Here is a 27,792-nt window from a genome sequence, read left to right on the forward strand (position 1 = left end):
TTCACTCCATACGTTTCCTCCGGCTGCCCAGGCAAAGCAAGGATCATGCCCAAAAAATGACCATGGAGTTACAAAACCAGCCAACCAGCTACAAAGTTAGTGCCTGAACATGTGGAACAACAACTGCAGGGCTGGTTTTCCTCCAGCTGCCACTTGAATGTGCAGCGGGGGCCCAAAAAAGGACTCTCCAGCTATAGACCAGTCACTACTACTGCTTGAACATGTGGGCTCTTTCCTCCAGCTGCTATTTGAATGTACAGCAGGGACCCAAAAAAGGGCTCTCTAACAAGGACTGGTCACTGCTAGTGCTTGAACAAGTGGAACGACAACTTCAGGGCTGGTTCCCCCCCAGCTCCCATTTGAATGTGCAAATGGTCTCTCTAGTTAGAGCTGGGCCACGCTATTAGTGCTTGAATGTGTGGAAGAAAAACTCCAGGGTTTTTTTCCTCCAGCTGCCATTTGAACGTGCAGCAGGGGCCCAACGAGGACTGGTTGCTGTTAGTGCTTGAACATGCAGAACAACTCCAGGACTTTTCCCTCCCGCTGTTGTTTGAACGTGCAGCGGGGGCCCAAAAGGACTCTGTAGTCAGATGGGAAACGCTACTAAAGTAGTGCTCGAACACGCAGAACAACTTCAGGGCTTTTCCCTCCTGCTGCTGGTTGACTGTGCAGCGGGGGTCCAAAAAGGACTGGTCACTGTTAGTGCTTGGAAGTGCAGAACAACTCCAGGGCTGGTTTCCCTCCTGCTGCCATTTGAGCGTGCAGCAAGGGCCCAAGAAAGGACTCTGCAGCTATAGACGGCTAGTACTACTAGTGCTTGAACATGTGGAGGAAAAACTGCAGGGGTTTTCCCTGCAGCTCCCATTTGAACATGCAGCAGGGCCCAAAAGAGACTCTCCAGCTATAGACGGGTCAGTGTGAGTGCTTGAACATGTGGAAGAAAAACCCCAGGCTGGGTTTCCCCCCGGGCTGCCATGCGGAGGGCCCAAAAGAGACTCCCCAGCTCGGTGCTAGCGCTTGAACGTGAAAAACTGCAGGGGTTTTCCCTCCAGCTGCCGCTTGAACGTGCAGCAGGGGCCCGACGAGGCCTGGTGGCTGCTGCTGCTTGAACAGGCAGGGCCGGTTCCCCCCACGCTGGCATCTGAACGCGCAGCGGGGCCCCCAAAAGCGACTCCGCAGCCACAGCCGGGTCAGCTCCGCGCTTGAACGGCTTTGCCGCCCCGCTGCCGTTTGCCGGGGGCTCCGCGCGCTGGTGCGGCCGGGCAGCCCCCGAAGATGGCCGCGCAGCCGCCCGCCTGCCCGTCCGTCAGTCTGTCTGTCCCGGCCGCCGCCCCCTGCTCGCCGGGCCGGGCCGGGCCGGGCCGGGCGCGGGGCGGGGCGGGGCGCCGGCTCAGTGGCAGCGCGCCGCAGCCAATGGGCGGCCGAGCCGGCCGGGCCGCGTTCCATCTCGGAATGTTGATACACGGCGCCGGCCAATGGGAGCGCGGCCCGGCCCGGCCCGCACGCGCCCCGCGAGGGGGAGAGCGCGGGCCGGCAGCGCGGGCGGCGGCGCCAGCGAGCTGCGCCCGGAGCCCCGAGGCCTGCGGCGGGTGGGCGCGGCCGGGCCGGGCCGCATGGATCCCGCCCGCGGCCCCGCGCCGCGCGGAGCCCCTGCCAACGCCGTCTACACGGTGCTGGTGGCGCGGGGCGGCGCGGAGCCGCCGGGCCGCGGCCGGGCGCTGCACCAGGTACGCGGCGAGGGGCGCGTCCCGCCCGCCCGCTCGCCCGCCCGGAAAGTTTCCCTCGCTAAAATGGCGGAAAGTTTGGAGGGACGCGGGCCCGGGCCCGGCCCCGGGGAGCGGGCTGCGGAGCGGCGCCGGGGGTGCAGCCGCCCCCTGGACCGGGCCCGGGGCGGGGCGCGGCGCGGCGCGGCGGGAGCCGGGGTGCGGGAGGCAGCGCGCCCGCCCGGGCCGGGGCCGCACTCGCGGGCTGCAGCGAGGCTCGGGGACAAGCGCGCGCTGGCAAGCAGTGCGAGCAGCGAGGCTTTCGGGGACCCCCGGGCCTCGTGTCGTCGCTGCCCGCGCTGCACCTGCGTCCAGCACGGCTCGGTCCTGTCCCCGCCGTCCCGGGCCGCGTTTGAGCGGAGCCAGGTGGGCAGCCGTGGTGCACCTTGGACTGCACGCCCTCCCCGCGCCTACGCCGGGAGCCTGCAAGGTGCATCGCCTCCGCCCTGCCTCGAGCGCGCGTCCCCAGCCCGGCTGCACGGGGTCTCGGCCGGCTCCGACCTCCCCGGGACGAGGCCGTGGGAAGAGGGTGCTCTCCCCAGGGGCTTGGGTAGGTGCAGCCCATCCTTGGAGGCCCCTTGGAGGCTGCCATGCCTCTCTGCGTGCCGGCCTGCTAGTGTCGGCCCACGGTGGGAGCTGATCTGAAACTAGAAAGCTGCCGCGGTGCAGACGGGACCTCTCGCGTTTGTGCTGGGAGCGCTTGGCGCTCGTGCCCCGAAGCCGGTGGCTCTCAGCCGGGGTGCCTCGGGATCCTTTCGAGGGCGCTGCGCCACGTGAGCCCGGCCATGTGTGCGAACGTGATTCGCGAGAGAAAACCAGGGATTTCTGCCAGGACTCCAGAGGGTTAAAGGCATTTGGACCTGTTGCGGTTTTTTGGAGGTCTCTGCAACAGGAGAATCTCTCTCAACTCCCCCAAGTGACAACAAAGACATTTTCCAAGGGGGTCCTCGAGCCTGGAAAGGTTGAGAACCGATGTCCGGAGCAGATGGGTCCTGTTCTGTGCCACTTCCTTTCTGGCGGGCTCAGCTATTTGTAGGCAGTCCGTGCAGATAGCGTCCTTCCCCCTCCTGCTCTTGGTGAGCGTGCTCCATCTAGCTGCTGGCCGAATTCTGCAAGCCTCTCTTCCCCGGTGCCGTGGGTGCAGTCCCACGGCGCGGTAGGTGCTGCTCTGCAGAAGCAGGGACGTCTCCGCTGTAGTCGCTTCTGCGACGGCAGCTCGTGGATGCCCGCCTGCGTCGGCTCCCCGGCTGGGTGGCTCGGGCACGGAGAGCGGCAGGCAGCGTAACCTGCTGAGCACGCTGAGCTCAGGGCTGAGGCAGGCAGCACCTGAGCGTGCAAGGTGAGAGCTGGCCTCGGCGATGTCCGTGAGTCTCTGCAAGCGTTCCCTGAATGGGGCAGAAGGAGAGCTCGGAGGGGCTCGGTTGACAAATTGCTAGAGGTTCTGGTTCGAGCCAGAGTGATCCCTGTGGTCGCCTTTGTCTGCACCTGCTCTGTTTGTGTAAGATAAAGCAAAGGTCCTGTACGCTTGGCTGCTCCCCTGTTTGCCCTGGCGCTGGGCGCTGCTCTGAAGGGGGGAGGCTGTGCAGTGCAGAGGTGTGAAAGCAGCACGGCATGACTGCCCAAGATGGGGACTGCAGACCTCCCATCCAGCATGTGTGAAAGAACAAGACAAAGCTTGAGGTTTTGGGGTTTGTTTTTCTTGCTTGAACAAGGGAAAGGTGCACAAGTCAGCCCTGCTGCAAAGTGCCAGCGAGATGGCCCTGACGGGCTGGAGCCGCAGCCGTGGCAAGCTTCCCACAGGCCGCTTGTGTCAGGTCGGACAGGACAGCTGCGTGGGTCCTGTGTGCCCGAGTCCCTCCTCAGTCGAATTTGTTGGAGGGGATGGATTTCGGGCTGCAGGAGGGGCTGTTTGGAAGCAGCCACGCTTGTAAGGGCAAGGATGGAGCAGTGCTGTGCGTTGGTCGCAGAGTGGCTGCGAGGCACTGCTGATTTGCAATGTCCTGGAGGTTTTGGCAGCCCAGGGTTTCTCCGCGTGAGAATTGCAGCCCCTGAGTTTTAGTCCAGAAGAAGCATCTGTGAGCAGAGCCATATCGTAGCCTGTGCTTAGGGAGTGACCCCGGAGGGAGGCTCCAGTGCCTGTGCTACCTTGAGCACTGGGTGCTGCTATACTGTGCCCTAAAGTTTCATAACCTCCGCACCCTCCGCTTGCATCTCTACCCCCACGCTAAGAGCTCTTCTCTGGGTCTCGCCTACAGAGTCCTCTCTATTTTAATGGCCAAGGGCTGCTGGAAACAGCCGAACCAGCCAACGGGCGGCTGAGACACCTGACGGACCCGTTGGTGCTGAACGGCAGGAAGGTGGAGGAGCGCCCGGGGCCGCCCGCCGCAGCTCCCAGCTTGCTGGAGGGGTCGGACAAGGAGGCAGTGCTGAGGCTCCTTGGCCTGGACTTGGAGCAGAGCCCTCCACCTCAATCCGCCTACATCCCAGTGCCCAGACAAAGGTAGGGACGTCGCGGTGGCGGTGGGGGGCACAGTGTCTGCCGCCCTGTGCCGGGGGATGTGGAAATGGCATGGCCTGCCCATGGCAGAGCTGAGCTAGGCAAGGCATGTCTAGCAGGTGTGGCCTGGGGAAGCCGGGAGCCTGCCTTCTTGGAGGGGCTCTATGCAGGGCATCAAAGCCACCCTGTTTTCCCCGTGCCGGGGCTGGGTGCTGCCGCAGATGGAGGCATCAGTAGCTGTGCATGGGTGCATACGAGCACCCTGATTTCCGTGGGGCTCCAGGGCTGCATGTGTCCCCTTACATCCTGTGCTTCTGCCAGCAGACAGCTGCTCCCCTGCCTGGAGATTTGAGTCTGGCCTGAGCTAGCAGGGGTGGCTGCTGGCTGTGCTTGCCGGGCTCTCAGTCAGGTATGCAGCGCACTGACATGTCACTTAACTGCACGCAGCTCCTGTAGTGGGGAAACACCAGGCTAAAAATAAACCTAATTGGGAGGCAATTATGTGCTGGTAATCTTCTTGGATTACAGGAGGGAGGCTGTGTCCTGCCTGAGTTTAGAAAGGCTCAGTAAGAAGGAAACGACGTTCTCCCTTGGGCGGGAGCTGCCACCAAGGTAGATCAGTACCTGCTGGCGACGGCAGAGCAGGCCAGATGTTGCTTCTCTGACCTAGAGACCGTGCTAGAGCCACTTGTCAGGGCTGGGGGGTAAGTGCCTTTTGAGTGGACTGAAGGCTTCAGGCCACGAGGGTGAAGGAAGGAAGAAAGGGGGAGAGTCAGGTCCAGGACCTGGAGGCATGAACCAAGAGCGTGAAATTGGGCCCTTTCTGGGCATTGGGTCTGCAGTGCTCTGCTTGTCCGGAAACAGAGGCCGCTGCCAGAGACAAGGCTCCAATCTCCAGGGCCATGGTAGACCTGTGTCCTCCCGAAGGAAATCTGGAAGGGCTGGGCATGTGGTTACTTTCCAGCCCTCTTCCCCGTGGCGGCTGACCGTGGTGCACTTGGCGAGTCGAGAGCCCGCAGCTCCTCATCGCCGTCTCGTAGAGCTGCGTCAATCCACCGTTTCGCTCGCCTCTGTAGGTCTGACAACGGGGCCTTTGTGCAGCTTGGTTCTGTGCTGGATGCGCGGCACGGGGAGCCCAGCAGCTGCCTTGGCGATAGTAGACGGTGAGGGGCTGGTGGGGGGCTTGAAGCCTGAAGAACGGTTGCAAAAGCTGTCTCCTTGGCGTGGTGATGGCATCAGCTGCTGGCGCCAGCCTCCTGCCGTGTTCCCACCCGCTCGCTGCCTTACCTCCTTGCTTTTGGTCGTACGTTCCCCACTTGCAGCCTTGTGCTGGGCTGAGCTCCTTGCTGGCTGCCACGAGGTGCAGTTTCCCGGCCTCTCTTGAGCTGCAGGCAAGTAGCTTTTCCATTCTAGTTTGCCCAGGCAGAGGAACAAGAGTGCGTCGGCAGAGCCTGGATGCGCTCCAGCAGGGTTTGAGTGCTTGGGGAAGGTGGGGACAGCAGTCTGGGATCGGGCATGGGCAAAGCTGGAGGGGATGGAGCAAAAGGGGCAGGCCAGGCCTGTCGCTGGATCTGCCTGTCTGCTGCTTGGCCCAGTGGGACTACCTGAAGCCTTCCCGCGAGGCGAACAGGCGTCGTCTGCAGAGCTGCTGAGTTGTAAATCACATTTGCGAGTTCTGAAACCAGTCCAGAAGATGGTGATGGGGGGTGTGGGGGGAGCTTGTGTTTTCACAACAGCTGCTTGGCACACACTGCCCAGACTTGGTTTTCAGAGTTTTATTTAGTTGGCCCTTTAAAGGAGGCCTTGGCACCCCTGCCAGCCTGCTTTGGACAATAGCGAGCTTGTTGCTGCCAGGCCTGCCCCAGTCGGGCATGGAAAAATCCAGTTCACCTTTCCCTTTTGCCCCAGTTGATTTCAGATACGTCAAAAAAATCATGTCCTGCTTTCTCTTGCTGGTGGCAAGTGATTTAGCTCTTTGCAGAAGTGTTGCTCCGGTGTCGAGTGAACAGCGTTGTACCTGGCCAGCGGGGTCTGTAATCCTCCACGGGGATATCCTAGATTGGAGTTGGGTGCTGAGCATGAGGGGCTGCTGGATTATGAAAACGGTGACGGCCCGGGCTTACTGCTGCCGCTCTGCTCTGGAGCTGCGCGGAGTCGCTGGCCGGCGCTTGCAGTAACGGTTGAACTTGCATACCTCCTGGACTGAAATAACTGCGCCTGACGTCCCAGGGAGGAGGGGCGGCCTCGGGCCCACAATAGCCTGGGTGTTCTGGGTAGCAGGAGCCTCCAAGAGAGGGGAGGGTGAGGGACGCAGGCTGGTTTGAAGTTGGGCCTGGGAAAGCTTGGATCGCCTGGCATCCAGCAGGATTTATCCTGATGGAGACAGAGCTGCTCTTATGTTTCCCGGCGTCACTTTGCGACTGCCCCTTTCAACCCAAAACTGTCAGCCCCATCTGGTTCCTCTGACAGCTTCCCATATCTCTTCACCTGAGGCCAGGACGTGTGTTGTGATTTTTTTTTTTTCTTTTTTTAATAAGAACATGTCTGTGGGGCAGGGCGGGACAGGACAAAGCATCTGTTTTTTGGTGGGGTTTTTTAAGAAACAAGCAGGCGAGGCCCCCAGAGGCTGTTCCCCCAAAGCAGAAGCCTGGTACCAGTTTTTTCTGGCGTGAGCTCCAGACACATCCTGTTGTTTTTTGTAATTTTGGAGAAGATCCATGATGCAGTTGTAACGACAGAGCTTGGGAGGCGAGACCTGCCCACGGACGGGACTTTTCAGCACGACGTGAAAGGCTTAAATTTAGACTGACCAGACCCAGACCTCCAGCGTGTCCTGTCTGGTGCCAGAGGTGACCCTAGAAGTAGCAGGAAGCATCTAGATCAGGGCCGTATAGAAGAGAAGCCCATTTTCTTGGGCCAGCACCTGCATCTGAAGTGACCCACCTGTCCTTGGGCAAGCAGTCAAGAGACCCTTGCTGGGAACTGCCCCCACCTCGTTCTCGCTCCAGCCCTTCCGAGAGCTAACGATGCCAGAAGATGAAGCAGAAATGCCAACTCCTCTTCTTGTCCTGTGTGGAGGATGCTTCTCCCCCTTTTCTTTTTTTTTTTTTTTTATTTGGCTATGTGGCCGTGCAGCGCTGGGGAAACAAGCTCCCCAAGAGCTCACCCCAAATCTGTCATCAAAAAGTGGCTTTGTTCAAAAGCGGCTGTTGTGTGTGTGGTTTAGTAATCGCCACCTCCGTTCGGTGTTATGCGTTCTGTGCTATTGTGGGGAAGAGAGGAAGTCGGAAAGAAACCCAGAACGGCAGCAGCGAGATTTAAGGAGGAAACGAGAACGCGCAGCTCAAGTGCAGCTCACCTTGGTCTGGGGACTTCCTTAAGGCTGCCAAGATGATTTCACCGCCTGTAGCGGGCGATGATCTTCCTTAGGGAAGGCTCCTAAGCAGAACAGAGAGTCCTGTGGTTCACAACGAGGTTGATGTCATGCTCTACTGGGAGCTGTAGTTGGGGTCTGGGGCTTGTCTACAAGGGGAAGTTGCCCAGAATAGCTGTTGTGAAATAGCTTGTTGGAAGGGGATTAAGTTAAATTGCAGCCAGGCATTCGGAGCGCAGGATAAAAGCGTTTGTACAGGGACTGAGTGCAGCATAGCTCTCCCACTTTCAAGTCATACCCTGGCTTATTTTGCCACGGCTTCCCAGAGTAGACAAGTCCTAAGATTAAAAGAAGACAGCTCTTTCATTCGTTTTCCAGTGCAGCCATTCTTTCTTGTGTCACCGTTAGGATTTAACGTGATTACCAGTGGTGTTAATTGGGTGACTTGATTGTTAGACCCATTGAGCTGTTGGTTCAGCTCTGATCTGATTAGTTAGATGCAGTTGTCGGTGCTGTTGGTTTAGTGTTTTGCTTGCTTGTTCTTTTTAATACAGTCCTTAAACACCAAAACCCAAGTACCCCGGGCGGGTGTAGCCTTTCAGCTTGCAGTGTTGGCCATGTAACTCCAAGAGCAAAGGAAATTTAGCTGCAGTGCTTGAGAGCCACTTGACTCGGAGGTCACACACCGATTCCCTCGTGGAGTCGCTGCAACATGTTCTGGCTCCCACATCCATAGGTGTTCAGATATCTTCCAAAAAGCAAACCTGGAAGCATCAAATCGGGGCAAAGAAGTTTTGATCACAAAACTTGGTATTGCACATCGGGACTGGCTGAGAGAGGAGATGTCGCCGACTCTGCTCTGGGTGAAAGAATCGGTACCCATCTTTGAGCGATGGATGGGAGCCCTCGAACAATAACACTTCCCGGTGGGGCTGACTGTACGTGGAAACTATATGCTGGTGTGGCATAAGACAGGCTGGGTAGGACGTGACCTCCCTGCCAGCTGTGGGAGGATGCTGACTGCCTGGGTGAGCGGCAATCTCCTGTGCCAGTCTCTGTGTCCAGAGGGCTGGTGGGTTTTAGCAGGGTCTGGTAGCAAGAAGCTGGGTTTCCGGCATCAGGCCTGGCTCCCTGCACCATGACTCTCCAGCACTTGGGAGCTGCTTCATCCAAGCCATAAAACTAGAACAAATATAATGGATTAGCCCATGGATGTTCTGGACATCGGCATGATCAGCGCAGAGCTGTTGGCTTCTGGCATACTTCCTTCTCGTGATGGATAGCTCCAGGAGTCCTGGGCACGGCATTAAGTGCAGCCTCCCTCCAAGGGGGGACTCCTCAGCCTGGGACTACGTTCCTCCCTATGCTCCTATTCCAAGGTCTCTTATCAGCGTGCTCTTCAATTTTTGCCTCTCGGCTTCTCTGTGCCCCATGGCACCCTTTGCAGCCCTGAATCTCAAGCCTGTGTTATGCCCGACAGGCCTGCCTTCCTAACAAACCCAAATGCAGGGAAAGATGCTGAGGTGTGAGCTCTCCCAGCTGCCTAGCCCTGCTTCGTCGTGGTCAACGCCGCCTCTCTGCGGGCAGGACAGGACGGTGCCTCTCGACTCCCCGGCTGTAGTGCAGCTGGGCTGGGAGGCGCTCTGTGGGCATTTGTGGCCGGAGCGGGAGCGAGGCGGAGGAGTTTGACATATGTGCTGCGAGTGGTTTCCTTCCTGGAAAACAAGGGAGCGTTTTTCCAGGCCAGAGGTTTGAGAGCAGATTGCAAAATGGCTCCTGCTGTCTCTGAGCTTTCCAGGAGGCTGGTTCCCCGCTCGGGCAGAGCTGGCACTTCTGCCATGCGGGGCGTGCCAGTCCTCGTGCCGTGCATGTGTGGCTGGATCTGAACCGAGTCGCCGCCGGCATGGCCTGCGTGAAGTGCGGGGAGGAGACGGGGAGGTGGACTAAGCTAACGAGGGCCTGTTAAGGCATCGCTTGGGTAGTAAACAACTGTGCTTGGCCCAGAGCCTGGCTGGCTCCTCCCAGCCGCTCACGCCTCCTTCCCTGCTTTTCCCATCCAGCTGCTCGGACCGACCGCAGGCCTGCGCTTGGCTCCCGCGGTTGCTCTCTTGCTCCCGCTCGTCCTCAAAGCTCCACTGTTTCTGGAGGGCGTCTGGGGTTGGGGGGAAGGATGTGGGAGGCGGCAGGTCGTACTCCGTCTGCCTGGAGGCATCGGGGCTGTCGGGAGGGCTCTCCAGGTGGGATGTGCTTGTCCCTCGGGAGCTATAGCCACAGGTTGCAGGCTACAAACTGATCCCAACTCTCCAGGAACGTCGGCTGTTCAAAGGTCTCATGTTTTAATCCTGAAAACTCTACGGGGCTGGGGGTGCACGTTTTTATTCCAGGACATTTTTCTTTCCAGGAGTAACAGGTGCGCGGAGGTGTAGTGTTTAGGCTGTTAGCAGGTAGGATTTGTCACCAGAGCCTGGAGAGACGCTCTTTATTGTTTCTATGGCAGCAGGACTCTCGGGTATATTGGGAAGAGCTAATGCAGAGGCTGAAGCCCTGCAGCCTGTGCTGGGAGCTTGTCAGGGAGCCCCTGGGCTGTGACTGTAGATGTATTTACCTAAGGAATTGTCAAGTGGTATTTCTCTGTAGTGGGATCTGATTGTAACCACAGCAGTTTTGTCTATAAATGAAGACGGTTCCTAGCTGGGAGTTGCGTGCTGTCTTGCTTTTTTTGTTTTTATCCTCTCTTCTCTCCTTTCGCTGCACTCGATTCTTTCTTGACACCTCCTGTTCTCACCTGCTACTCTCTAGGATGGGCAGGCTGCCTGCCCTCCCCTCGCCGACCGTCTGGGCATCTGGAGCGTGGGTGTCCTGCTGTTCTCCCTCCTCGTGGTCCGTGCTGACATGGGGCTTCACGTCCCCAATTTCTTGGAGTAGGTCTCAGGAGCAAGGCATGTCTGGCATTGCCTTAAAGGAGCCCCTGGAGGCACTTGAGCTGCCTCTTAGTTCGAGGTGCGATGCGGAGGGCGTGGGGGACAGCAAGATCAAAGTGGCAGCCTGTTTCCTCAAGCAGCCGCAGATGGATTGCCTGGCCCTTCACCGTGCCTGGGTGCATGCTCTTCGCTGCTGCTGTCCTCCCTCCGCCGCGAACGCTTGGGAGGTAGGTTGTCTAGCGGCCACCTCGGAGAGGAAGTTGCAGAATCTGGCTGGTCTGATTTCTCTGTGACGCGATGCTGGTCTCTTTATGGCTGCGATCAAGCCCCTGGGGCTTCCCCCTGCTGCGCATCGGAGGAGCAGGTGCCGTTCGGCCCTTGCCTGCGGTTGTCGTGCAGTAGGCTGGGATGTGTAGTGTAGTGCACGAGGGAGGGTGGAGAGGGGATTTCTCTCCTTCTAGGAGCAGAGGAGCCATCAGCGCTGTTTCCAGGGCTGTGTTATTTCACACTGTGGTTCCTTCACCCTTCTGTGCCATTGCAGCCCCAGTTTCAGCCTTGCAGTTGACTTCCTCGCCTGTGGTCTTGGCTGTTGGTTATTTCCTGGCCAGGCTTGGGGAAAAGCCTCAGCGTGTGAGGCTGAAGGACCAGAAGCTGGACACGGACCTCAAGCAACCCCCCTGGTGCAGTGGGCTCTGTCCACTGAGTTTCCCGTCACCAGCCCTGCCTGGCGGAGGAATGGCGACGGGTACTGGATGTGCCTGGGAGGAGTGGCTGGTGGCCTGTGGCTCGGACCCCATGGACAGGAACATTTTGGGCTCAGATGAAAGCCGGTCCAACTCCATTACTCTCTGTGGGGTAGCCCCTGAACTGACTGCATCATTTGGAAAGCTCCCCAAGTTGGCAGATCTCTCTGAAGCCCTGCCTCCATCAACCTGCTGCACACCTTCAGTTTTCCACTAGACCCTGGGAGGAGGCTTCTCTTCCTCCCTTCCCCCCCGGCCGCATTAAACCCGCTGTCTGCCCCCATCTCCCAGCTGCATCCGAGGCCAGCTTGAGTGTGCACTGCCTCAAGTTTGCACCCGCAACAGGACGCTCTGAGGACTTGAAACCTGAGTCGTGATCCCGCCTCAGATCTCTGCAGTCAGGGAAGGACCTCACGCATGCTAAGGGCTCACTTGAGTCGTTATGATTTGGGACAGGGGCTGAGCGGTCACATAGCTGCTGGCTTTTTTTTTTTCCTTTTCCTTGCACGCAAAATCAGCATCCAGCCTGTGGAGGGAGCACAAGCTAGCTAAGAGTGGTCTCTGCTGCCCGCCCCTGTGAGCTGCTTCACCCAGACGGACAGAAGTAGGTGGCATTTGCTTCTGTTAGCTTTATTATTTAAAGGGGTGAAACTTTAAATAAGCATAGTTGCCTGGGCGCACATCTGCACTACTTTAATTAAAATCTGGGCCAGGTTTTGTGTGGACGCACTTGTTTCGGATGAATTCCAACCTATTTCTTAGCGGTTTCAGCGAAATCTCAGGAACCCTGGTCTGAGCTCTGGCAAGGGGCTCCACGGAGTCTTTTTGCACTCCCTGAACTAAATCTGTATAACATTTTCATCTTGAGTTAAGCTGGTATGTCCCTGCTTGAAGACTTGCCAAAAGTAGGAAGGCACGGGTAAGGGTGTGCGAGGGAGAAGAAACGCTGTCTGTAGGCTTATAATGAAGCAATCGAAACAGCGCAGAAGGTGATAAGTCCTTTCCTTGCCGAGGGTGGGCTGCACTCGGGATGCGGTGCAGCCTTTTGAAGTTGTTGTTGCTTCTGGGGTGGCAGGTACGTCCCCTCCAGGCAAACTGAACCGGTTTTGTTCAGCAAAGTGTTGTCATCCTGTTAGCAACCAGCCTCGGCCTCCTGGGGGAGGTCGGACGCTTGGTTTCGGGTGCCTCGTTTCCTCTCCGCTGGCAGGGGGACTTAGTGGTGTGTTGGCCTTGTAGCAGGTAGGGCCAAGCATGCTGGGGTTCCCCTGCTTCGGGGGAAGGTGCCATCCAGAAGGAGTGTAACACCGTGCATGTTGTGGGGACCTTTGGTCTCTGGGCTAGGATGAGAGCGAGGATGGATCCGTCTGAGTTGCAAGGGCTGTCGTATGATGATGCCTGGAGGCCCAGGCTGAGATCAGCACCGGTGCACAGTGCTGTACAAAACTGTAGCAAGACAGTTTCTGCCCTCCAAAGTTTGATGGCATGGGTAGAAAGGACAAGAAGAAACCCGAGTGCCGTGGCTGCTCTACTGCGCTGCCTCTCTTCTGCCTTGAGCGTGGTGTGCGAGCGACTGTGATGGGGCGGGCATGCCGCCCCCTTGCCGAGGAACTGCTGTGCTGTTGAGCCGCTGGTTGCTCTGTGTGAAGGAGGGCGGCGTTCCCTGCTCCGGGATCTCCTTGGAGCTGTATCCGAGGCCCCGTGGCCTGGCGTTTGAGCCCTGAGCATGCTGGCAGGGCCTTCCCGCGGGAGGTGTGGGGGAGAAGGTCTGCCCTCTCCTGCCCCATCCTCCTGGGTCAGTGCCCGCACGTGTATGGGGGTGTGCTCGCCTTCGGCTTTCCCTCCCAGTTATCCCCAGGATGGGCTGGGCTGGGCTGGGCTGGGCTGGGCTGGGGGAGACCCTCTCGACACAGGGGCAGGCTGCAGCGAGCACGACTTGTCCCATGGAGCAAAGCAAAGGGCTGCGAAGGACCCCGGAGGGGAGACGGCACTACCCAGGCTGCAGCCCATGCGTCCCTGCTCCTGGCGTGCAGCTGGGCTCGCCCCAGGGCGAGGGGTTTTTCGGCAGAGCCCGCAGGCAGCTTTCCCGCGAGGCAGCCGGCGCGGCCCGGAGCTCCTGGCCCTCGCGCAGAGAGGCTGCAACAGGAAGTTAATGCGATGTCTCCCGGGCCAAGGCCCATCTCCCTGCCCCCTCCTCCCCGCCCCAATCTGGCTCCCGGCAGCCTGCGCCGCAGCTGCCGACGACTAATTTTGGCTCCGGGGCTGCACGGGGCCAAACGCTGCTACAGGAAGTGGTGTGGGAGGGGGGAGAAGGGGCTTGCGATTGGCTGGGTCTCAACGAAGCTGCCAAACGAGCTGGCAACTGCCTTGCTATTGGCCCACCAGTCTCCATAGTGACGGTGATAGGCCGGGTGTCAGGCCCTCCCTTAAGTGCAATTGTTTATTTTTTATTAAAAAAAAAAAAAAAAATCTTTCCTCGGTGGTTTGCTGCGGTTCGCGCGGGCCGGGAGGGCGCGGACGGGGCGAATCCCAGCTCCCCTCACTGAGGCTCGCTGGGAGGTCTGTGGCTCCAACATAGCCCCTGTTGCATCGGGCCGTCCTCGAACCCCGTGCGCAGGTAGATGCTTTCCTTCGAGGCAGCGTGTCTTTCGGATGCAAAATGCACTTCTCTGCAGCATCTGTGCCCGGCCCTGGGGGTGGAGCTGCCTAGACGGTAGTGATGGGGCTGCATGAGATGCAGGGAGGACGAGGTGTCTCTCAGTCCCGAGAAGTTGGGCTAACGGGTGAGTTCCTCCTGTGCTGGCTAACCTGGGGTTGTGCTAGGAAGGGGGCGGAGGAACTCTTTCTTCACGTCTCTGCTTCAAGCTGGCGATGTCCCTGCAAGGACTTGTCACAAAGCTGGATATCTCTTTTTAAACTCCTTTCTTCCATAGAAGTGTGAGAAATGGCATGTCCGCCTCTCCCTGGCTCTGCTGGATGACTTCTTGGTGGTCTTGGAGAGCGTCACTGCCATGCTCTCTCTTCCTGTGTCCTTACAACACTTTCGCATGGACCTGTGTGTACCAAGGGCAGGCACCCTTTCTCCTGGGATCTGCTGTTGGGTTTAAACAGTTGTAAACACAAATGAAGTCTTGGGCAGCTGCTTCTGGGGTGAGCCCCGATAAGTGGTCGATAATACACAGCCTCAGTGCATCCGTGGGAGAAGGGTCTGCAGTCGGAGGGTGGTGTGCCAAAGGGACCAAAGGGTCTTGGTTTTCAGACTCAGACAATTAGGGTTGAAAGGGACCTAGTCTTGGCCGTCTAGCCCCTTGGACATATACTCCAAGCAGGACCAGCCCCAACTCCATCGTCCCAGCTGAGGCTTTGTCTGCCCAGGTCTTAAACACCTCCAAGGATGGAGACTGCACCACCGCTCTGGGTAACCTATTCCAGTGCTTTACTCCCCTCCTGGTGAGGAAGTTCTTCCTAATACCTTCCTAATTGCCCACCTGATCTGAAAGGCCCAGCTCCTTCCTCCATAGCCTCAAAACCAGCTCCGAGCAAAAACTGCTCCCGGAGCCATGTCTTACAGCTCGGGGCATTTCTGGCATGTGTGTCCGGGGGGAGGCCATCCTGCCATGGACCTGGCATACACTGCTTAGCTTGCTGCTTCCTCAGAAGCCAGCTGCTCTCGTGCATCTCGTTATCCTAGTTTAATGCATCTGATTAAAATCTGGCCTGGTTGAGATCTGACCTCTGCTGAGCAGGCTGCACCGAGCCTCCACCCCTTACCCCAGCCAGTCAGCGGAGCCTGGCTCGGCCCCATCAATCACAAGCGAGGGATGGCTTCTCCCGGGAGCCAATTGCAGGGCCTCGCGATGCGGTCTCTTCCCTCCTGCCAAGCTCCGTGGAGCTGCAGCTGCCTGCCAGTCCGGTCCATAGCATTGCACAACTTGCGGCTAAACTATTATGTCCTGTTCCAGTGCCTTGTTCCAGCTGGCCAGACTCCCTTTCTAAGGGCTGGTGCATGTCACTGCTGGATGTGGGGCGCTGGAAATGTGAGCCGGGTGTGGTGGCTGTCGGGATGCTCAGTACAGTGCCTGATTTTTATTTCCCCGATAGAATTGCAGGGGCTGTAAATCTCTTCCGAGGCCCTTCCTGGGCTGCTTGCTCTTGGCTGAGGCGGTAGTGGGGAGAGAAGAACCGGGGAAAGACGCTCCCTTCTTCTTTGCACCTTTTTCTAATAGCTCAGAGGGGTCGACCAGGTGTGGGAGTGAGCGGCTTGGGGAAACCTGCTGGCAGAGGCTGGAGGTCAAGTGCGTGGTGGGTATCGCAAGCCAGGTTGTAGCGTGGTGACAGCGATCTTTGAAGGCGTTCTAGTTGCAAACGTACCTTTCTGTCTCCAGTGCGGAGCAGAGAGGATGTCAGATATTATGCTGGGAGATTAGGGCAGCAGAGAAACCTAGAGAGAATAGGAAGCGGCTGGTAGAGCTGCCTCCACGCTGTTACGAGCCGTTCCTAGAACCCCAGAGCTCTGGGGGGGGATGTTGCAATGGCCTGGGAGGAAGGAAGGGGTGGCCGTTGCAAGGCCCATTGGAGGGCATTTGGCAGTGGCTGGGCTGGAAAGCTATCCAGCACCCTCCTTGCCTCCTAAAGCGCCCACTCCCACGGTGGCTGCGGGCAGCTGAGCTGGGGAGAGGTAGCCGGAGGCAGGAGCGCACCGTGCGGTGGGAGGGACCGGGCGGGATGGCGGGGCAAGTCTGGACCTAGGCAGGCAGCAGCAAACCATGTCTGCACCTGGCAACTGTCTGGCAAGCTGTGGGGATTGGGAAACCTGTATCGCCCTGGTAAATATTAACTTTGGAGCAGAAAACGCCGTGCGGTTTACTACAGGTCAAGTCGGTGCCGGGCTGCGGTAGAACCCGGGAGCCCGAGGAGGTGGATTAACCACCAGGTCCACCCTCGGCCTGTTTTTTTTCACCATCCATCTCTCCACCCTGGCCTGTTCTCTCCTGGCTGCTTTCGAGCCGCTGGGGAGGATCAGGCAGCAGGTGCTGGTCCCCTGCTCTCCCCCGAGGCGGCTGCAGCGAGGAGGGGATGGGACCCGTGGCTGGCACTGAAGCCTGGGCGCAGCTTCTGGGAGCTGGAAGGAGGAGCCAAGGGGAAGCTGTGGTCTGGCTTTTAGTGCCAGGCATGTTGGGTCATGGTGAAGCCAAGATGGGCATGGCTGCCCGGAGTCTCCCACACTTGGGGATCCTGCGTGGCAGGGTGTGGAGGGCACCCGTGCCTGGCTGGAAGCGTGGAAGGGCTGTGTGGCCTAGGGGACTCTGGGAGGACGGGTCGGCCGGCAGTCAGGCAGGTAAGGATGGACAGCACCTGAGCGCCAGCCCTTGCCAAGGCTGGGTCTAAACCCCCTGGAGCTGACCCTTCGCAGGCTCCTACGGCCGTGCCCTGTTTTCGGTCTGACTTGGCGGGGGAGGTGGGCTCAGGCCCGTGCCACCAGAAGCCCTTTCTGTTCACGGGCAGGCCTCGACTTACAGCGTTTCGAGTTGCAACGAACGGCATTTACGGCGTTTATAAATCGACGCCCTGCTTCAACTTGGACGTTAGTTTTGATTTTATGACGCTTGATCCGATGCCACGCCAGCGACAAGTCCGCGGCGTCGCTCACCCCCCTGGAGAACATCTGTCCAAACTTCCTTGGACGCTTTCTTTAAGAAAGCAAACGAGACTCCCGAAAAACCCACAGCCAAGACCCCTTCAAAACGTCCAACCAAGTCACCTCAAAGAAATCTTTCCACATCCATAGGATTGCTATTTACAATATAAATACATTAATGTAGCTATATGACTCATCTATCATTGATCGAGTACAAAATTTTGGGTTATTTTTGGTGAAAATCGTGTATCAGGTCTTGGTTCAGGAACCGATTCCCCCATTTATAACATTGTTTCCTATGGGAAAATTGGTTCCACGTTGCAACATTTCAACTTAAGAGGTGGTTTTCAGGAACCGGTTGTGTCGTATGTCCGAGGACTGCCTGTATTCTGGGCTTTGTGTCGTCACCCTCGCGTCCTGGAAAGCAGCAATAGACTTGGTTCCCCGCTCTCCCTCCCTCCCTCCCTCCCTCGTGCCAGCCTCGCATCTATTTTAAGACGGGAAGAAACCATCTTTAACGCTTTGGGAGAAGCTGCCCAGCTCCTTCGCTGCTCTTGCCACCACAGTTAACTAGCCTGGCACTGGGCCACCCAGTCCACGCTGCCCGTCCCCCCAGCCACCAGGCAGGGATTCATCCTGCCCACGGTGTTAGTTCAGACCAGACGAAGGTGGGTGCTTTGTGGGGAGCTCCAGAGTTTTTCCCGCTGCTCTCGTTTCCCCTTCTGGGTCCAACAGGACATCCTGCCCTGCCCTCCAGCCTCTGGTCTGCTCCCCTCCATGCTCCTGCGGGCCCGGTTCAGATGAAATGGGACAATTTAATTACCTGCTGAACTTGGCAGGCTGGGGAAGGGCCCCCAAGAGCTGGCTGTGGGCTCGGAGAAGACTGATAGGGCCACGGGGGCCTCTGCAGCAGTCCCCACCCTCAGTGCCCTGCTCCCAGGGCTGGCACCAGGACCCCAGGTAGTCTGGTGGGGGGCACTGATCTGCTTGGCATAGGTTTGAATTCCTACTGGTGAGCAAGGGTGGATGGGTTTCGTGCTTTGAGACGAGGACACGCTGTGGCGTGTCCTGTGGCTTTGGGCATGTCACTTAACTGCTCCGTGCCTCAATTTCCCTGCTGCTAAAACGAGACGGCCGAGGACTGCCTGCCGTGGGTGGTGCGGAGGGTTGCGAGGGGGGTGAATTGATGGGCCACGTGGCCCAACGCAGCGGAAGTGCGGGTTAAAGTGGAGCGGAGGGCACGGAGCAGCTCCCCCGAGGTTTCTCTCTGCCTCTTGCTCCCTTCCCAGGCAGGAGGCTTTCCTAGTTAAACGCTGACCCAGATAAAGTGCCCCCCCATGCTCCTTCCTGCTCCCCCTTCCCTCCTCACAGCTGTGACTAGTTTAGTCTGGATGGGCGCAGGCTGCCTGAGCTAAGGGCTTTTAAAATGGTGCCAGCTTTATAGAGGGGTGGGTGCATGGATCCCTGCTGCTGCCGTAGGCTTTGGGATGCCCCGTCTCCCTTCGGGGCCCCTTGCTTGCTTTTCCCCGCCATGCAGCTGCCTGGGATCCAGGAGGCAGCTGTGCTGGACTAAATCGCCCTCTGTCCCGGGCGTGTAGGCGCCCCTGCTCTCCTCTGACCCTCTGGGGCTGCTGGCATGGTAAAGGGGTGTCGGGAGCAGGCGGTGCCCTGACATCACGTCGTCTCGCCTCCTCTGTCTTTCAGGAAGCTGTCGGGCAAAGCCAGGATTGACGAGGTCATGGCTGCCGCGGTCCTCACCAGCCTGTCCACCAGCCCGCTAGTGCTCGCCAACCCGCCCAGCGCCTTCAGCCCAGGTAACGACCAAGCCTGCAAAGGGCAGGGTCCAAGGTTGAACGTGAGGCACGCGCTGCTGCCCTGTGGGGTGACACTACGGGGCATCCCGTGGGCCTGAGTCTACACCTAAGAGCATGCAGATGGTCCGGCTGGATTGGGCTCCCCTGTGCCCCCATGTCTGAGAGGGGCCAGCACTGTGCGCTTTGCTGGAAGGTGCAAGACCCCTGCAGGGGACCTCTGTCCTCAGCACCTGGCTGCGGATGGGATGGGGGACTGGCAGGCATGTCCTGCGCCATTGGGTCTGGTGCCCTGCTGTTGTGGGCTTCCATGTCCCATCCCCTCACTCGCAGACTCGCTGAGCTCAGTCGTGCCTGGCACGAGGACTGGGTGCAGTGCTTCTAGCCAGACCCGGGACCTCTGCTCCCTCTCCCTCCAGCGAGGTCCAGCATCTGGGCTGCACCAGGGCTTGGAGCTGAGGTGGGCCTGAGCTTCCTGTGAAATAAAGAAGCCTCTATCGAAATCGCTTCACTTGGCAGGGACAGAGGCATCTACCTGCCTCTGCCCAGGGCTGCTGTGGTGGTGTAACCTACCCCACAGGGGGTTGCTTGCCAGTAGGGTGGGGGCTGTTGTGCCCCAGTTTTCCCCTTCCCTCTGCTTGGCCCCGAAGTTATCTCAGCCCCTAGGTTTCTAGGAAAGTGTTGGAGGGGATAAAACCTGACCCCTTTCTCTGCCTACTCCTGCGGCAGAGCCTGGCTGCGAGGCCTGGAAGGACGGTCCGGCCATGTCGTCCAGCTACAGCAGCAGCAGCAATAACAGCGGGGACTGGAGCTGGGACCTGCCGAGCGACCGCTCGACCCCGTCCACCCCCTCGCCTCCGCTTCCCAGCGATGCTGCCAAGAGCTTCCTGCCGGCCGCCCCGCTGGATGACAGCACGGAGGAGACCGAAGCGACCCACTTCCTCTTCGGCGATCCCATCCCACGGAAGAGGAAGGTAGGGGGACAGTAGGTGCTGGTACAGCGAGGAGGGGATGGGGGCAGCCTGCCAGGGGTCCTCCTTTGACAGGAAGAGCTGCTCAAACCACTAGACTGCATCTCCTTCTTCCACCCAGGCTGGGGGTTCATGCCACTGCCCAGGCGAGGGTCTTTGGGTGGGGTGGGCCCTGAGGGAGAGCTTTGAGCCTCACGGTCTCTGTCTCTGCCCCTGCAGAACTCCACCAAGGTCATGTTCAAGTGCTTGTGGAAGAGCTGCGGCAAGGTGCTCAGCAGCTCCTCAGGGATGCAGAAGCACATCCGGATTGTCCACCTCGGGTAGGTGCAGGGGCCGCCGGCGCCGGGGGAACTTGGAGGGGGTCAGTGGTGTTTTCCCCAGGCTGTGCCGGAGCTCCCTGCTCTGTTTCCAGAGGGGCTTCCCTCCCTTCTTGGATCTCTCGCATGCTTGGCAGGCAGCTCGCAGTGCTCCTCCTGCCTATGCGCCCTCCGCTCTGGAGCCCTGTCTGGCTGGAAAGAAGTCCCGTCATCTGCTCCTAGAGAGCTCTGAGCTGTCCTGTCCCCAGGCCCCAGCACCGCCTCTCTCTCGCTGCCGTTACTGGGTTGTCCAGACGTGTTCACAGCTGCCAGCCTGGGACCCGCAAAGGCAGGGGTTGCCTCCGACACCCGTCTCTGTTCTCCCTCACCCAGTCGGAAAGCTGACCTGGACCAGAGCGATGGCGAGGAGGACTTCTACTACACGGAGCTGGATGTCAACGTGGACTCCCTGACGGATGGGCTATCCAGCCTCACCCCCGTGTCCCCCACCTCCTCGGTGCCCCCGGCCTTCCCCGTCCCGGAGGTGCAGACTGCGCCGCCCCTGCTGGTGAAACCCGAGGTCTCCCTGGTGTCTCCCCTCAGCCACTCGGCGCCCACAAACTTGTGCCACGTCCAAACTGACCATGCCTATCAGGTGAGCTGCATGGGGAGGGACGGGCTGGGCGTGGGTGGGAGGGGCTGGGAGGTCAAAGGCAAAACACCATGGGGCATTGCCCAGATCAGCGCGCGGCTGCCTCCTGCCTTGGTCCTGGCTCGGAGGGGCTCTTGGGCAGGGAGTGTTTTCCATGTGCTGCTGGAGCCCCAGACCCTACTCGGCAAACTTCAGTGAGCCTTTGCAGCTGGCACTTGTGTCTGCTTCCGCCCATGCAGGCTGGGGAACATCTGTGTCCTTGCTCCGTGCTGCAGACTCAACTGCACGGCTGTAAACTCTTTGGTGGGGGTGTTGGCAAGGAGTTGCCCTTGCTGACCACGGGCACCTGTGGGACTCGCCACTGCAAGAACCAACTCGTTCGTTCTGGGCTCCTAGCTCTTCTCTCGTTGTCCGGTGGGCTGGAGCGAGGCTGGCCAGTGGTGGGAGGGTTTGCTCCCAGCTTTGTGCCCATGAGCAGGGTGGCAGGAGCCTGCCCATGTGATCTGAATCCAGGAGAGTGCGTGTAAAAACGTGGGGGAAGTCAAAGACCAGCGGAGAGGATAGGCAGCGAGAGGGCACGCAACAGAGTCCCGGAGCTGCGCCGGGACCCAGGGTGGACGTTCAAAGGGCCGGCGCTCGCTGGCTGGGCTTGGGGAAGAGGCCTTCCTAGCCTGCTGTGTGCAGCATTTGGGGGCTGCGACTCTTTCCTTGCCAGCGCCTTTCACGTGTCAGTGGGACACCGGAGCAGCAGAACAGTCCCTGTGTCGCCGCACACCTGGCTCTGCCTGTGCAAACCCAAACGTCCAGTGTCAGGAAGGGCCCAAGGGCTTTCCGTGCCAGCTCTAGATGGACTTGGATCCCTCCCCGTCCCACCGAGGTGCCGCAGAGGCTTGTATTGAGCTCCGCAGGGCACCTTGGCCTGTGAGGCCTGCTCAGCCTAGACAGGCTGCCATCCCCTCTGCCCCCACGCTGTTCCCACCAGGGCTTTGCCGGGTGTTGCTGCTGGCGAAGTGGCCTGTTGCCTTCTGGGGCCGTGGGGGCAAGACCTTCCCTTCCTCCCTCCTGCACCCCTTCCCAGCTCTCCCTGGCCACGCAGTGCCCAGATGTCTCATCCTTTGCCGGTTACATTTGTGGCTTTCAGGCAACGGCTCCTGTGAGCATCTCGGCCGTCTCGAAAACCCTGCCCGGTGGGTTGGGATTCAGCATCTCCTGGCAGCAGCCATCGCCACAGGCACCGGTTGTTTTTAAAGGGTCCCCGGTGAGTAAGCAGATGGCACCCTCTCCCCTCCGCAGGGCCTGGCTGGCAGGGAAGAGTAGGCCAGGCTTTCCGGCTGGCTGCATTAGTGGGAGGTGCAGGCACTACAGTGAGTGCACCCCTGAGTGGCACAGAGTGCTGCCTGGGACCCGTGGGGCTCCTGTTCTGGGGTGCCGGCACGGCGTGCACTCAGAGCAGGGTGCTCCGCGTCCATCAGGAAAGTGCCAGCAGCTTGGCCAGGAGGATTCGGCAGTGGTCAGTGCCCAAACCTGTGGAGGTTTGCATTTTGCCTCTCTCTGCAGCCCGAGCTGAGTTTCACAGAAGCTGCTGAGCTTTTGCAGGGGGGTGCGGTTCCTATCTGCGCCCCCCAGACCAGGAGGGCTGGTGTTGCTTGGACCAGCGACCTGTTTGTGTTCAGAACTGTCATGCTTCAGGGCAGAGGTGCCCAAGTCCCGTGTTAGGCAAACTGGGCTTGGCTTCATGGTGTGGCTGGCGATACGCTGGGCAGGGGTGCGTTGCGGTGTAAGAAGTGCAAGAGGGTCAGAGGAAGAAGGCTGGGCTAGGACTTGGCCCCTGCCAGCTGGCCTGGACCCTCAGGTCTGAGCTGTGATACTCACACTAGTGCAGCACTGTCTGCCGAGGGAGCTCGGGGCTCCTTTGAGGCAGGTGGTGGTCTCCGTCTGGGGCAGAGCTGGGAGAAGAACCCAGGAGTCCCTGCTGTCGTCGCCAGCCTTAGGAGCTGGGAGGTAGGATGCTAGAGCACCGGCGTTGGACTCCGGAGGTCACGACTAGTCCAACCCCTGCCTGAGGCAGGGTCATCTAATCTAGCAGAGCATCTGATCTATAGGATCCTGGGTGGGACCTCAAGTGGTCCCCAACCCCCTGGGCACAGCTGCTGTGGCTCTGTTCTAGGCTTGCTTTCCCTGCTGCCATCAGCCCACGTCCCTGCTTGCCTGGTGCCGCCTCCTGCTTGGGGAGGGAGGAGGCATCGTCGTCGGCTGGAGGATGGAGCAGACCCCATCTTCCTCCAGCCCTAGCCAGCTCTGGCTGCCCCGTGAATCGCACACGGCGGTGAGGTGTCGGGACATGGGCCGCGTCCTCCGGGTCCTACCCTGCAGGCAGTCGCTGCTGAGCTGCATCCCTGGGCTGCAGATTTCTCCTCTGTGCCGTGCTCTCACTGGCTGTGGCTGCTCGGTTTTTCAGGCGGGAGCTTTGCCCTTCTGTGTGCACAGACCTGTGTTGCTACCCTGGATTCAGTCCATACCATCAGCCTGGCCTTGGCAGCAGTCTGCCCACACGTGCCATCCGTGCCCCGGTCTCACGGTGGGTTGTTCTCCCCAGGGCTGCCTGACTGCGATCCGGCCCGTTGGAGTGGGAGACAAGCGGCCGCAGATCCCTCACCTGCCCGTCATCAAGCCGCATGTGCCAGCGGCCCCCGCTGCGCCGAAGCCAGCCTCCGGGACGAGGTGAGTTGAGATGCTGCCAGCGGGAACTAACGTGTTCCTTCCTACGTGACTGCAGCTGGAAGCCACCTCATGGCTATTTGACACGGTGGCTCCAGCAATAAGCCACCCGATGCTTCCTCAGCCAGCCGTGTCTGCCAGCCTGCGGTGGACCCGCATCCGTGGGCAGCTGGATGCTTCAGGTGTGTGAGCTTTCCATCTTACCCAGCCCCAGCTGCAGGTGGGCAGGAAGTTGCTTGGGCCCACGGCCGCAGGTCATAGCGCCATGTCCATGCTCTCTCCACCCCCAGACGGCAGTCCTGGGCCACAGGGCAGCTGTGGGCAGGGCTGATGCCTTGTCCCTGGCCGTGTGTGATTTGGGGAGTGTGGGGCAGAAATTGCAGTTGGCCACCAATGCTGGTGTCGGGCCTCAAGGAAGGAGCCCGCTGGCCTGCACTTACGATCCTGATGTGTAGTGCCCACTGCAGTGGTGTCAGGTGAATGCACATCGGTGTCTCTGGGGCAGCTGGGCTCAGGGAAGCAGGGGCCGCGTGCGCATTGAGGAACGGCTTCCCCCTGGACATGTACTGCTTCGCTCGTCACTGCCGTTGGCACGTTCCAGAGGCAGAGGTCCAGCCCTTTCGGCTGCCCCTGTGACGAGAGGAGTGAGGCTGGGAGGGGACCCGGCTGTGGGGAAGGCCTCCTGTGCAGATGTCCTTGACGTGCAGCTGTGCCAGGAGCCGGCAGGCTTGCACTAACGCGCATCACGCCAGGGTTCGGTCCTCAGGGTGTGGCGCACCCAGGGCCTCTGCCTTTTCCCTGGGGGAGCTGATGCCCAGCCACGGTGGTGCGTGGCCCCCCACCCCTGTGGCTTCACTGAGGCCAGGGCTCTCGAAGGCTGCAAAACGTCCTTGCAAGGGCAGAGGAGGGGAAAGCACAGGTCTCAAATCAGCCACCTCTGCTACGGCTGGGGGAAGCTCTGGCATCAGTCCCCACCTCTGGCGCCAAGAGCTGGACTCGCAGCCCTGACTGATGGGCCTTGCTGTTCTCTCCTAGGAAACCCCGTGGGGAGGCCAAGAAGTGCCGCAAGGTGTACGGCATGGAGAACCGGGACATGTGGTGCACGGCGTGCCGGTGGAAGAAAGCCTGCCAGCGGTTCGTCGACTGAGCAGCGCCCTGCTGGGACCTCCGGGCTCTGGGAAGTCAGCAGCAACTCCTCTTCCTCCTCCTCCTTGCACAATTTTTTTTTTTTTCTTTTGCACTTCAAGTGCCTTCGGAGCCTCGACTCCTGCTCCCTGCCCCCCGGGGGCCTTGACAGCAACGGGCCAGACTCAGGGAAGGGAGCCCTTGGCCTGGCACTGCCCTGAGGAGCCGGAGAGGACAGAGCGGGTGTGAAAGGACGTGGGGGGTCCTCTAAAAAGGAGGAACGTGCGCAGCGGCGGCCAGGCTTGCAGCCTCTCGTGGGCTGGGCCCTAGCCGCGTTCTTCCCCTTGCGCCCCATCTCTCCCTGCCCGCGTCCAGCCTCGGCCTGGCGGAAGCTTTATGTGCACGCGCTCGCTGACACCCCCGAGCTCTTTTTCTCTTTCCTTTCAGATAAGCTATTTCCTCCCCCCACGTTTCTGCCACTACGTTCCCACTCCTCCTCCTGCCCGGGTGCCTTTAAGGAGCCAGTCTGGGCACAGCTGGGGGGGTCTATCCGGTTTTGGAGACTGCTGGCTCAGGCTGGGAGACGGGGACGCTGCAGCCCTTTGGAAGGGAGGAGAATAGGCCTGGGTCTGCTGGCTCTTCAGGTGGGGAGAGGAGACGGCCCCTTGCCTTCCTGGCTGTAATTTTGCTTTGGAGCCTTGTCCGACTTCCATCGTTGAAAGCAGAAGAACGCGCCCGACACAGCCTCGTGTTCGGCGGCGTCTCTTGCGAATCTCTGGGTTTCGAGGAGCCGGGATCTCCCCCATCCTCGCGGGGAGCCCTGCGGGTTGGAGCAGACGGGGCATGTCACAAGGCCCCGGGGCGCGTCGGGCAAGACCCGGCTGTGCCTGCGAGAGCTCGTCCCCTTTTCCCGCTGTGCTTTTCCACCTGGATCAGCAGCAGCCCCTCGGCTCCCTTTGTCCCGTCCCTTCCCCTTCCCCCTCGGTGTGTGGATCGGGGGGCACCAAGGGCTGAGGCGGCACCTGGTTGCCTCCCACTCCCCAGGGTGAGGTTGTTGGTTTTTTTTTTAGACTTTGTAACTTTTTAAAAAAAAAAAAAGAAAAAAAGAAAAGAAAAAGGAGGGGTTGCCCTGCCCTGTCCTGTCCGTGCAGGGTTTGGGGGCGCCGCTCCGGGAAGTGCCTGAGTCAAGTCGCCCATTTGCACTAAGTCAAACTGCACAAAGAGGTTTCTTTTTTTTCTTTTCTTTGTGTGTGTTTCTTTTTTTTTAAATAAAATCTATTGCCCAGCCGGATTTTAAATACTTCCCCCAGGACCTGCCAGAGAGATGGAGGGAGGGCCAAAAGCCCTATCCCTTCCTCTCCCAACCCATGCCTCCTTGCTTCTATATTTTTTTAAGGACTACATTTCCCAGAATCCTCTTCTCTCCCAGGTTTTTCCCCCCCCCATACCCCAAATTTTAGCACCCTCCCCCTGGTTTTCTAAGCAGGCAGCACTCGTGACCGGGAAGTGGAGCGCCCACCTTGAGCGTGGTTTTAACCTGCCCAACGACGGTCTCGACTGCAGGGGTGCGGAGAGTCCAGTGGTGTTTGCTCACGTTTGAGGTCACCCCCCCAGCCTTCTTCCCAAAAACGGTCCATTGTGAACGCCTGGATGTGTGCGTGCATGTCTGTGTGGCCCGATATCTTTATTTTCTTTTGTCGAGCCGTCGTTTGGGTTCTTGTAGCGTCGCCGGGTCCCGTGATTCACTTGGTTTTGTTACTGATCCGACTATCTGCTGCCTGCCGGGGTCCGGGCAGGAAAGCCCCTGTTCTCTGAATGTATTAATGAAGGTCCGTTTGCTGCTGGAGCCCGCGGTGGTGATGTGTGTTCTGTGCGGGGAAGGGGCCCGGGCTCCTCTTAGGCAAGGTCCTCAACGTCTGCCCCAGCATGCGGCAGAGACGGCTTGGGGCTGTGCCCGAGCCTTGGCCCGCAGGTCAGCAGGGCCGGACCCCGCACCCCGGGGTTTGTGCAGTCAGTAGCTGTGCAGTCTCTTCAATGCCAGCTGTGGAGGGGGAGTAATAGAGCCACGGTTTTCAGCAGGATCTAGGCACTTCAGGCACCCTGGGAGGGGCCTGTGCAGCAGGATGGGAGCTCAGCGCCACTGGAGTATTGCAGCCCCCTCTGCCATGCCCGAGATGGGCAGTTGCTGGTCTGTCGGGCTCCTAGTCGACTCCTGGCATTTCGGTGGCTGCCGGGACAACTCCGGTGTTTGCCCGGACAGAGCTGGTTTCCCTGGGGAAGCCTGAAGGGGCTCTTGGCAGTGCCCGTGGCGTGGTACGCTTTCCACACACTAGTTTCCGGGTGGAGGGCAGCTTTGAGGTTGGCAAGCAGCTTCGTGCAGTAGGTGGCAAGCCTGTGGGTGATGGCTGGGTGGCTCTCCTCCCATGGAGGTACAGGTGTGCATGGGCCAAAGATGTGCTACTTGCTTGCCACACGTTCATGGGAACTGCCCCCCTTTCCCTTGAAATGCCCCACAGCGCCCCTGCCTCTGCCACCTTTGCCAGCGTGTGGAGCTTGACTCGCTCTGGCTCTGCTGCTTACCTGGGGCCTTTGTGTGGCTCTGACTACACCAAACATAGGGGGCTGTGGGGGGTCTCTGCTTTGGTTTGCTGTCACTTGTGCCCCTCTTGTTTTCCCTGAGGTCCCTCTGGGACCCCAAGACGGGGGTTGTTGCCAGACCTAGGCTTTCCCTTACTGCCTGACCCGTCCCTTGCAGCTGGGGCTTGGTGTGGCCAGCGCTCCCTTCCAAAGGGGCCGAGTGTGGCATGGGCGCCTCGCAGGCTGGGGCTGGTGGTTGCTGCAGGGAAAGGGGAGCCCTGGGAACAGACAGCAGGTACAAGGGGCTCCCATCACCTGTACCAGGCAATCAGCAGAAGGGAAGTGCACAGGGAGGACTCATGCCTGCCCCTGGCTGGGCTAACTCCTGGGGCCAGGGTGTGGGGGGAATCTCTGGGCACAACAGAGACCACCGTGCTTCCCTGGAGCCTGCAAGGGGCAGGGGCATGCCCCCCTGCCTGGGGGCAATGCTGGGGTCTCTTTGCACCAGCCCCTGCAAAGATCAGGACTTCAGCTGGCTGGGAGCACATTGACCCATGCTCTGACCGGGACCTGCAGCAGAGGTGCAGCAGGAGCTGCTTTTATTTCCTTCCTGGATGCAGCAGATGGTGGCACGGGGAAGACTGGGGGCCTTGTCAGAGCCAGAGGAGAAAAAGTGGAGTGACTTCTTTTCCAGGCCCATCTTCACCTGC

The 27,792-nt window shown here is 59.6% G+C and overlaps 1 protein-coding gene across 2 annotated transcripts; it reads left to right on the forward strand.

The window, feature by feature from the left end:
* The first annotated feature begins 1,445 nt into the window (after positions 1-1,445).
* SLC2A4RG (SLC2A4 regulator) lies at positions 1,446-26,351 on the forward strand. Of its 2 annotated transcripts, XM_059713172.1 has the most exons (9): positions 1,446-1,727; positions 4,019-4,263; positions 18,637-18,746; positions 19,473-19,717; positions 19,934-20,034; positions 20,404-20,665; positions 21,804-21,920; positions 23,259-23,383; positions 24,416-26,351. In XM_059713172.1, the coding sequence occupies exons 1-9, from the start codon at positions 1,476-1,478 to the stop codon at positions 24,525-24,527; spliced, it is 1,569 nt and encodes a 522-aa protein (XP_059569155.1). In that variant the 5' UTR covers positions 1,446-1,475; the 3' UTR covers positions 24,528-26,351. The 2 variants fall into 2 exon arrangements, with proteins under 2 accessions (XP_059569155.1, XP_059569156.1); XM_059713173.1 differs by lacking the exon at positions 21,804-21,920.
* The last annotated feature ends 1,441 nt before the right edge of the window (positions 26,352-27,792 follow it).

The sequence above is a fragment of the Alligator mississippiensis genome, chromosome 9, assembly GCF_030867095.1.
Source record: "Alligator mississippiensis isolate rAllMis1 chromosome 9, rAllMis1, whole genome shotgun sequence".
NCBI lineage: Eukaryota > Metazoa > Chordata > Crocodylia > Alligatoridae > Alligator > Alligator mississippiensis.

What these genes read in the sequence shown, in the direction of transcription:
- SLC2A4RG (XM_059713172.1), top strand. Translation starts at nt 1,476, where the DNA reads ATGGGAGCGCGGCCCGGCCCGGCCCGCACGCGCCCCGCGAGGGGGAGA. An exon ending in GCGGCCGGGCGCTGCACCAG is followed by an intron (nt 1,728 to 4,018) that starts GTACGCGGCGAG and finishes TCTCGCCTACAG; the next exon opens with AGTCCTCTCTATTTTAATGG. An exon ending in CCATCCCACGGAAGAGGAAG is followed by an intron (nt 19,718 to 19,933) that starts GTAGGGGGACAG and finishes CTGCCCCTGCAG; the next exon opens with AACTCCACCAAGGTCATGTT.